This window comes from Epinephelus fuscoguttatus, linkage group LG8, assembly GCF_011397635.1.
Source record: "Epinephelus fuscoguttatus linkage group LG8, E.fuscoguttatus.final_Chr_v1".
Taxonomy (NCBI): Eukaryota; Metazoa; Chordata; class Actinopteri; order Perciformes; family Serranidae; genus Epinephelus; species Epinephelus fuscoguttatus.
The window spans coordinates 21,114,947-21,125,763 of record NC_064759.1 but is presented as its reverse complement, the minus strand read 5'-3'; the positions used below and the strand labels follow the sequence as shown (position 1 = coordinate 21,125,763).

General features: G+C 42.9%; 1 protein-coding gene across 2 annotated transcripts; it reads left to right on the top strand.

The window, feature by feature from the left end:
* The first annotated feature begins 4,326 nt into the window (after positions 1-4,326).
* On the top strand, positions 4,327-10,057 carry si:dkeyp-97a10.2 (uncharacterized). 2 transcript variants are annotated; one of them, XM_049583302.1, is made up of 6 exons: positions 4,327-4,639; positions 5,130-5,186; positions 5,770-6,135; positions 7,633-7,872; positions 9,277-9,373; positions 9,671-10,057. In XM_049583302.1, exons 2-6 carry the CDS (start codon positions 5,135-5,137, stop codon positions 9,729-9,731), a joined length of 816 nt encoding a protein of 271 aa, XP_049439259.1. In that variant the 5' UTR covers positions 4,327-4,639; positions 5,130-5,134; the 3' UTR covers positions 9,732-10,057. The 2 variants fall into 2 exon arrangements, with proteins under 2 accessions (XP_049439259.1, XP_049439258.1); XM_049583301.1 differs by having other exon boundaries at positions 4,329-4,639; positions 5,127-5,186.
* The last annotated feature ends 760 nt before the right edge of the window (positions 10,058-10,817 follow it).

Sequence of the window (10,817 nt, the reverse complement as noted above, 5' to 3'; positions counted from 1 at the left end):
TTAGCGAGCAGATAGTAGCAAGAGGAAAACCTGAAAGACACTGTAAAGATGAGCAACTGGGGAGGCAAATAATTGCGTGCCCTCCTTGCCCTCGCAAATGAAGAGGCCATTAACCGTCAAATGACGGGGACGGTGAAGAATGGGCCAACTTTTGAGAGAATCGGCAAAAGACTGACCAGCCGCGGCTTCCCTCGGAGTACGTCACTGTTTACGTCACACGCTGAGCTACACATTTTGTTACTTGCTCACGCCCCCCATCGCCCCGAAAAAGGCCCATTCTGTATGAACAAAAGTAGGTAGGTGGCATTTTGCTGCACTCCCCAATTTTGTTTTTATACTGCCAATGCTGAAAAAAACTGATTGGGCTTTCCTGCAAATTTGCACAATTCCTGTTCAAAAAGGGCTTTTGTTCAAGTTCAGTGACACTTGTTTTAACAAATTCACATTTTTAAAAGCATCATGATTTTTGTAAATTTAATATATTATTACACATATTAAAATGGTGTTTTGGTGAAGAGCACATTTATGACTATCAGCGTCACATGATATGTGCCCGGCGTCAGGGGGAAATGCGGCGGGACAAAGACGAAAGTTGGGTCCAACACAGACTTTCACGCGAGAGAGTGGTGTTTGTGTCCCGTAAGATTCTAAAGCCAAACCCTGTTCTTTTTTCCTAAACCTAACCACGGGTGTTTGTTGTTGAAGGGGAAAAAAAACGGCAATTGTACCGACGCAGTGCATTTATTTTGAATAAGACTGTATGTAAACGGTCAATTTCCTGTGAAGTGGAAGTATATCTTGAAAGAAGACAATGCATGTAACAGGCTGAGCTTGACACGGTGTCCCAGAACGTCAACAACGAACACACCCAGGGCACCTTGCAGGTCGAATGTGGACGTGGAAAGTCTATGACCAAACATCAATATGTGACGAGGTCAGAGTGAGAATGTGTTGGTGAAGGACTTGAGACATGACTCAGGACTTGCCTGTCTTGACTTGGGACTTGCAAATCCACGACTTGGTCCCACTCCTATCAAAGAAGCAGATTTTTTTCTCCAGTGTCACAGAGACTGAATATTTCTTCTGATAGGACCTGAGGACGTGAAACTTGACTTTGGACTTGTCAGTCTTAGCTTGGGACTTGACTATCCTACAGTTTCTCTCTGTCGCTAAGACACACTTAATGAAACTGGAGTTCACTTGATCTTCATCATCACCATCTTAGCATAGCAGAAGTCGTCTCTTGCAAATGTGTGGATATTTTTTCATTGGTTTCACAACTTTATTGGATTAACTTTGTTCACAGCTGATAGAAACTACTTCATAAGTATAAATCTCTAATGCGCCTGTGTGAAACTTGTTTGCACAACACTTCAACCAGCAGTCAGTCTGTATCCACCTTTGAAAGTTGCCACTTGTGTGTTGCTATTTGCGAGCATGAGGAACAACAAAAAGGAAAAGGCGTGTATGAAGAGGAAGAGACCATTATTATTGAAAACAAGACTAGCTAATAAAAGCATGCAGCACAGAAGCTGCGGCATGAGAAATGTTTACTGTTATGTGACACAGGTCAAACTCCAGGTGCATGTATCCGTACATGTCAATGGCAGTTGATCTCAAAGTGTAAGAGTGCAGGTGCAGACTGCAGCAGGGTTTGTTCTCGAGTAAAATCATCTTTGGAGAAAATAATATAGTTCTTGCTGTGATATGCTTGCTTGCCTTTTTTGGCCACATACTATATGCAAAGTAACAACAAACAGCACAGGCATAAAGCACAAATTACTTCAAGGTTCAATCGGTTCAGAAGAATGTATCAATTTGACCACAGGTTGTGGTGTTTGGAAATATTAGTTTTGTTGCATTGTGTGTGTTGGAGCACTTCGCCCAGGGACTTTCAGGTTAGGCCTGTGTCGGAACTGTTTTGAAAATGTAACTCCTGAATGGACAAATGTTTCCAAGCAGATGAGAAATAACTGGGTATTTCTCAAAGTCGAGGAAGGATCCTTAAATAGTTGAATTTCAAGGATGCTGCGTCATCACATCCCGACTAAGGATGGTTCCGCTGTCAAGGATCCTTGAAATTCTTCTGAGGACTTAGTCCTTCCTTCAGAGAATTTTCAAGGATGCATGTGTGTGTATCCCCAGTGGGTATAAAGAACCCACAATTCTGCTGGAAGTGAAGGCGGGGCCTCTTCAATGAAACCTGCGTCAGCGGAGCTCGGCAAGACTTTGATAAACATGTCATTTATTTGCATCAATATCACTGGGAGTTTTTAATCATACACGCATGAAAACAATATTGATAGAAACCTCATAATTTACACTTTCCAATGTGTCCACTGCTACATGATATGAACTTTTTAAAATAACGTGATTTCGATAAAACATCCATCCATCCATTTTCATCCGCTTATCCCAGGCCGGGTCACAGGGGCAGAAGGGCCAGCAAAGTATTCCAGACATCCCTCTCCCCAGCAGTGCTCTCCAGCTCCTCCTGGGGGACCCCAAGGCGTTTCCAGGCCAGATGAGATATGTAATCCCTCCAGCATGTCCTGGGTCTGCCCCGGGGCCTCCTACCAGTGGGACGTGCCCAAAACACCTCCAACAGGAGGCGCCCAGGAGACATCCTTATCAGATGCCCGAACCACCTCAGCTGACCCCTTTCAATGTGCAGCGGCTCTACTCCGATCTCCCTCTGGTTGTCCGAGCTCCTTACCCTATCTCTAAGGCTGAGCCCAGCCATCCCACGAAGGAATTCATTTCGACCGCTTGTATCCATGATCTCATTCTTTCGGTCACTACCCAGAGCACATGACCATAGGTGAGGGTTGGGACGTAGATGGACCAGTAAATCGAAAGCTTCGCCTTCTGGCTCAGCTCCTTCTTCACTACGACGGACTGACGCAGTGCCCGCATTACTGCAGAAGCCGCACCAAATTAATTTAAAAAGTATATAGTAATAGTATTAGTATTTCAACTATAACCCAGAAATATTCTTCCTAAAAGTCATGTGACTCTGAAAATACTAAAAGTAGATGAGAGCAGGTGGCCGCAGCGGGGGGGGGGGACAAAAAGCTGCGGTGAAGTCAGACAGTTTCCCGACAGTTTCCAGTAGCCTTCAGTCGGTGCAGGAAGTCACAGACACACTAACATCCTGTCTGGAATGATGTCAGTTCATTAAAAAAAGTGATCAGACCCATATATCAGTTTGTTCTCACCATCAGTCACACAACATATTTTCTGTTCACAGAATAAACCTTCAGATCAGACAAATACAATCTTAATCTCTAAAATACAACAAAATGAGTAGTTTAACTAAAACGTCATCTTGTTGAGTCGATGTCTGAACCAATCAGCTGTTAGATCAGGTGAGAGCCAGGCGGTGCAGTAGGTGGAGAGCAACTGCAGCGCCTGGCTCTAAAAACTTCAGCCGCCTCGCTCTCACGGCTTTATCGACGTCCACTTTTGTAATACGTCAGAGCAAGCCGGGATGAAGTTGGACACAAAACTAACTGGCATGCATTGTGCGCCGATCGCCGGTGATCGAATCTGTGCAGGACTGGCTCATCTCAAACAAACCTAACATTAGAGTGCCAAAATGATCACAGTACACTGATCCTTTCTCGGAAGGACCTGTCCCACCAAGGAAGGATCCTTGACTTTGAGAACCATCGACTGTAACTTGGGACTTGACTCGAGACCTGCCTGTGTTGACTTGGGAGTTGAGTGCAAAGACGTGAGAGTTACTTGTGACTCGCAAACAACGACTTGCTCCCACTTCTGTCTTTTAAGCACATTTTTTTTCTCCAGTTTCACAGAGACTGAATATCCTCGCTGTGAACAAGAATGAAATCATCAACATTCCCCTTTACATGCTTGAAGGTGTTTCTCAGTTGCATGCGAGAGACAGTTATTGAAAAAAAATAATGAGAATAGAGTAATTCATGTATTACCTCCTCTTTACAATCCAAAGCCAAGGCAATGTATTGTGTCTGCGGGGCAAATAGTGTTCGAGCTGGATAAGAAGGCTGCAGTACAAAGCCTATTTCATAATGAGTTCCAACATTGTCATGGTTTCCCCTTCAACAAGAATACCACTGCCTTTTTATCTGTTTACAAATAGTACAAGAAGAGTGGTGTGAAAATCCAAATCCAAAATGTTGTATTGTTATGTAAGCACGTGATCGGACGCAGGTCAGAGGAGGTTAGGGCGTTGGGGGGGGCATGTTGGGTCTTACAATAGAAAGTTCACTTATTTAAAAACACAAAGCAGAAATGAGCCTCTATTGTACAGGAAAGAGGGGGAATCGGGGAGGGGGAGGAAGCCGCTTAAAAACAAGGTGACGCCTATGTGACTCACGGACAGGACCTGACAGGCTGAGGAGAAGCCGAGCAGAGAGGAGAAGAAAGTCCTGAAACATTTCGCTAAACTCCAGTTTGATGTTGTTTCACAGGAGCAGCTGTAGATTCTGGAGCTGTCATCTCTAACTAGATTATTTCTCGCAATGCAATGGCAACTGCTTTGAAGATATTGTTTTATGTTGGGCCATAAATCTACTCGCAGAGTGAATTGCGCTGCACCTTAACCTCTGAGAAAGTGAAGTGGCTCGACTGTATTGTTTGTCTCGGTTTTGGAGAGGTAGGTGAATCCCACTCTGGGGGCTTTTGATGTGGATGACTTCAAGGTAAACAGCAATGGGGATTCCAGGTTATATTTAATGCATGCAGGCTGGGTTCCTGCACTGCTATCGCTGCTCCTTCTCGCTGTGTTTTGTTGTAGCAGCTGCGCTTGAGGGGGTTCATTTTAGTTTTGGCAGTAGACCCGTCCTTATTTCCTTCCAACTTCTGATTCTAGTGCAGTGTGTGGTGCCAATGCTGTTGTTCTTTGGATAGTTCACAAATAAATTAAGGAAAGAATACCCTAAACATTTGGATTACATTTTTCTAATAGGAGGGACATGCTGCTTTAATTGTTTTTTGCTCTCATTTTAATTTCACATTTTCTCTGGAGGTGGTGTTATTATTCTTGCTGTAGTGGCACCCCTGCTGAACAAGTACAGAGGAAATGTGTGTGTTGTTGCTGAGGTCATGGACAAATTCCTCTCTCTGTTCTCTGTCTACATCAGCAGGTGTTATGGATCTACAGTATTTCCTGAGCTGGAAAGTTGCCCTGCTGCTTCTCTTGAGTAAGGCTCTTTTTTTTTTTTTTGTAACCACCATCCTAATGATTTCTGTTAAAAAAAACCTGCTTGAAACTACAGGGAGTAAACAAAATGTATTCAGCACTGCACCCCGGCACAAATGCAGAGGAACTCTTGTAATCTGCCTTTTGCATTAATGCCCACACTTGCATTATTTACATCTCCTCCATCCTATGCCTATCAAGTTAAGACGCTTGATTAATACTCCTCGTGGGGAATGCACAGAGGCTTACCAGGTCCGCTGCTGATTTGACACAGATTTTAAGATAGTGATGTGGTGTGATGGATATCGCATTAGGCATGGCTGTGATGTGCTATAAATCATCGCTTGACATTGTTTGACAGAGAGCAGCCATACATATTCATAAAGTGTTTGCTGAGGACGGAGATGAAGTATTTTGCTACTGTTTGTTTTATTAGCTCCCTGTTCAGCCCAAACAATGCAAACTCTCCGAAAGCCAAAAGGTCAAAACTGATGAAGATGAAATTCTGTGGCTCGTACTGGTCATCAGCTGTATGCTGCACCTGAGTGTGATGCAATAACAAATGGTCCAATCTCTGTCCGCAGCGCCATGTGGGCTCCAGTGTATGTCAGTGCACATCCTCAGCGAGGAGATTGTGCACGTGATCCCAGGCTCCAGTCTGGTCCTGAAAGCTGAGATCGGGCACGGACCCCTGGAAGAGGTCTCCGTGGTGACCTGGGAGCGGGAGTCCGAACTCTGGACCGGCCATGACAGGGTGACACTGGCCACGTGCCCCGGCAAAAGCTTCACGTGTGGTGGCACGAGGCCAAATGTTCATGTGAACATGGAGCAGCAGGTGACGACACTTCAGATAAATGGGTTCAGCGGAGCAGACAGCGGCGTGTACACTGTGACTGTGACGGATCAGAAAGGGGTCAAGACCTCTGCAGGATGCATCGTCAGGAAATACGGTACGGTGTGATAAACAGCGTGTGAGGGAATTTATAGTCTGTAGTTACAGGTACTGCTGAGAAAATTGGTTAATTGACTGAAAATAAAACAACAATCTTTATAATCAATTAATGATTTCAAAGAGTAACAACTTTAATTATACATACAGTCACTTTATTACACGATCAAGTGATCCTGGTCCTATTCTGTAGCATTCATTACAATTCTGTCTGTGCTACAAAACACCCTCAAGTGTGAGGAAACATCATCTTGAATGCTTTTTTCTCTTAATTTGTAAAAGGGGCTAAAACTAAGTGTGATGTAGCTCTTTGTTATCCCTTAAATCAAAAATTACCAACATTTGAAGGGTCCATCTCCAATTAGAAGATTTGCAGTTTTGTGTTCAAATCTCATTTAATTTTAACTCCTTTGTCAACAAATCCCTCTCACCCTCAAGGTCCATTTGGTAGCTTTCAATTATGTTACATTTTCTTTATCAACAGACAGAGCTTTTTTTAAGCATTTTTTTATCTTTGTTGGCTTAATTTTCTTTATATTGGAAACAATGTTGAAGCTTTTTGAGCCAAAAGAAGTAATTAAAAGACGATAATATGGACTCTTTGAAATTGGGATTTGTGTTTGTTCATATTTTCTGATATTATTTTATAGATTAAACAGTTGTTCAGTTAGTCACAAAAATAAACTGATAAACAAATGGGTGATGAAAATAATAATTAGTTGCAGCCTTAATTATAAACTATAGGTAAGAAAAAGGCCCTAAGGTTGTAAGGGATCAGTGGATGTTGTTAAAGCCAACAGCTAACAAATCGCTGTCTTCGCTTTATCTGTTTAAAAAGCTTACAGAGGTAGTGCGTAGAGAAATTTGGTCTGTAAGGGTGATGCCATGACAGCAGAAACATTTCAAATGCTCATCAGCTGGCGATGTCCCGGCCTTTCTAGTGTTAACTCCGACAGTTACCAACAGTATAATGAATTTGTTTAATTTCACGCCAGCAGCCATTGTTTCCTTCCGATTGTGGATGTCTCATTTAACAATGAAACACTTGAAATTAAATTTGCCTATAGGCTTCGCTTGCCGGCTCTTCCCTTTGTTTCCGTGCTTCTCAACGTCTCATTGTAGCTTTGTAGTTTTCTGTCAAAGCTGCTATGCATTTACTCTCATCTGTCTGCTTTAACAGTATCAATTCATCAGCTCCACTCTTCTCTACATCTGCTCTCTCAGCTTCCAGGGCTTTCCATCATCCCATTCTCCGACATTATACCTCACTCTCCGGTCTCATTATTGTCTCTGAAACTGAGCCAGTTTCTCCTGACAGCATTAAACGTCTTCCATGATTCTTTGTCTTAGGCCCTCTTGGAGAGCCTTGTGCCATTATTCTTATTTTATAACAGAGAGATGCCCACGGCTGCTCTTTCTATCCAGGCTCGGAGTTTTTACCTTCGTCCTCATCAGCTCTTTCATTCTTGTCCTCACGTTCTCTCATCTGTCTCTACAGAGGCGGTGCACCACGTCTCAGTCAGCATCAACGTGTCTCACTCCTCACTGGTTTGTGGAGAGGCCTGGGGCACGGAGCCCCACTTCAGCTGGCTCCACGAGAGAGTGGCCATCACTCAGACTGTGGGTATAGTCTCCAAAGATGGAACAACATTGTTTGTGAACAAGACTCCCATCTGTGGCCACTTCACCTGCATGGTCAGCAACAAGCTGGGCTACAGCTCCGCCACCTACACTGCAGGTACGAGACGACATATTGTTTCTCTGTTCTTCTAAGAAAGGAATAATGCTGTTTTAGAAATATATGGCTAGCAAGGTAGGTTTATTTACCAAACTTAAAGGTGTGCTGATCAATAGTTTTATATTAACAATGAGAAAACAATGATAGTCAGCCACTTCAAGATGTTTCAGTGTTGCAAATTCAACCAATCCCTATGAATTCTGCACAACCTTGCAATTTCGCAATCACCCTAACTTTTCCGCAAACTTGACCCCGTAGTTCCACCAGTCATAGCAGATCACATTATGTCACCAAACTCACCTCTTTGTTTCTGGTGCTGAAGATGCAGACATGTGCGACACGAATGTCTCACATGTACCAACTAAAATAACCACTAAAGACCATGTAAGGCAATTCCCTGATGTTCTACATGAAAGCGGGTGTAAACCGTTTTGTAGCATTGTAGTGAAACACAAACTACATATACTGGAAAAATTATTTTCAACTGCAAAACATTCCTAGAGAGTGGCTGAAACGCATTGACAACAGACAAAGTGAAATCATCATAACAGAGGCTGTTGCATCTATTGCTCGTTCTGAATGATGAGTTAGATTAAATATGTGTGGTTAGTGGTGATGTTAGTGAAGTATAAATCACAAACTCAGAGCAGTGCAGTTTTATTTCCACTAGAACTTGACAGCTTGCAGAGGGCGTCAAATGTCCTACACTGAATTTACTCCATTTTGACCAACTTACAAATCCTGCCTCTACCTTAATACATTAGTGATAATACAATGAAACACTTTGCAAGGGGACAAGCGTGCCTTATTATGCTATATATTTTGACTGATTAAGTACATTTTCCTGTATTTCTTTTACACTGCTGTATTGTTACTTTTACTTACATGAAGCACCTGAATATATTATTTTACAACTGAAGATTATGAGATCATGAAAATCCTTATGTCTTATTTGTCTGATTGGATAAAAGGCGCCTGTGGCATCTCTAAAATCAGCTCACTGTGCCATGGATATTCAGAAATCAGACTCCTTTCTACCGCGTGTCGTGTCGATCTTGAGCCGTGTCCTGATTGCACTTTGCTCTGTGTATTGTATCTCTGGTGGTGTCTCAGTGATAAAGGATTTTCCAAAGTGCGATCAATAAATCACTACCGCCACTACTGCTGCTACCACTGTTGCTAAACAGGCGAGACAAATGCAATTCTACGAATCTGCCAAGAGGCGCGATGATCCAAAGACAGCCGGGGTATTTCAGGACACCTCCTGTTAGCTCTTGCTGTTCCAGTCAGTTTAGTGACTGTACAGACTTGTTGCGGGAGACCTTTTCGGCCTTTTAGGGCAGCCATGTCAGATGATGTTGTTATTTTCCCCCCTCATTGGGTGTGTTTTTTCCTGCCTGACAGCACCTTGCGAGACAGAGGGCAGAGGGACAACAGTGGCTGTGCTGTGTGCCGTCCTCCTGCTGCTGTGTGGAGGAGTGCTGGCATTTCTGCTGTGGAGGTACAGTAATGCACACAGACACTGGCAGGCACAAATCTCATTTCAGGCTATGCCCTGATAATAAAACCATACGCTGAGAGAAAATAAGACACTGGTAGGAGTTGCTTTAAAGGACAAAAAAACTAAGGGTACAAGATGAAAACAGCAAAATGCTACACAGCTTGCATCTTAAGTGACACGCAAGAGAGGCATGACAGGCCGGGCTGTGTCTGCTGACAAAACCATTGTCATGTTTACTCGCGCCAGTGTTTGTCACTGCTGTTTGATCTAAATTGGACACTTTTCTTCTCTTTTCAGGCGACACAGGCTCAGCACTAGAGGAGAGAGGCTGCAAGAACATATAGATGACACCTTTTGAAAAAAAGGCCCAAGATACTCTTGTGTAACTCAGAGAGAAGAACAGGGAATGGACTTGATCTGTGAGGATGTTACTTCCTGCCCTTTGAGCAGTATGACCTTACACAGCATTGGAACAATGTGATGAGTGAACTGCTTGGTGGGAAATAAAAAATATCTAAAAATGGATATTCAGCTTGAAGTGCCAGCAATGTCATTACACTGCCTCCTGCTGGGCTGCACCTGGCACTGCGTATTTAATAATCATTTTTGTAGGCTTGTATCAGCTGCGCATTGTATTGAAATGTATTTCAAATGTTGCCTTCATAATAAAATCCCTTTAAAGAATGTGACAACATTTAGCAGTTATTTGAGCACATTTCTGAAAGATAGTTTTAGTTTGAAAACTGTTTTGACAGGGCTTACATTTTTATTAAATTTATACTATGCAGGAATGTCCATTACTGTTTATTAGCTGCTCAGCACCAACAGTGATAGTTGAAGCCTGCCCCAGATGTGTTCTTGTTTGGCATTTTGCCTTGCTATATTTGCAATTTTTCAGCGGTGTGTCTCTTGCCTCTCTTGCCTGCTGCTTACAGTCTGGCACCTGGCTACGTTTTTATTAAGCCCCGGCCTCACCTGAGCACTGTGGGGGTACACACCCAGAAGTGTCCCAAACAGAGGGCAGAGCACACTCCCAGTGGGTCATAAGTGATGACTGAGAGGCATTTCTTCTTTATGAGTCTGTACATTGATTGTTAGAAAAATCCTGCATAGTATAACTTTAAGGATGGCATCTTTGCTCTCTATCTCCCTTTTCTCATCCAGTATTAGATGTTTGATTAGTTTAATGTCCTCACACTTTCTCAATAAAGGTTAAGGACAAGAGTTGGCGATTGTAAAACTGTAAAAACAGTACTGCATAACAAATTCAATGATGGGGATCAGGAAAAGATAGGATGTAGATTATATAGTGTAAATGAATTAGTATAGTAGCAATAATATCATAGCTGTCAACTCATGTCACATTCGCTGATTGACACACAGGAGGCTAAGTATTTTGTCCAAAGATACTTAGGCATATGGACTGCAAGAGCTGGGGATTGAC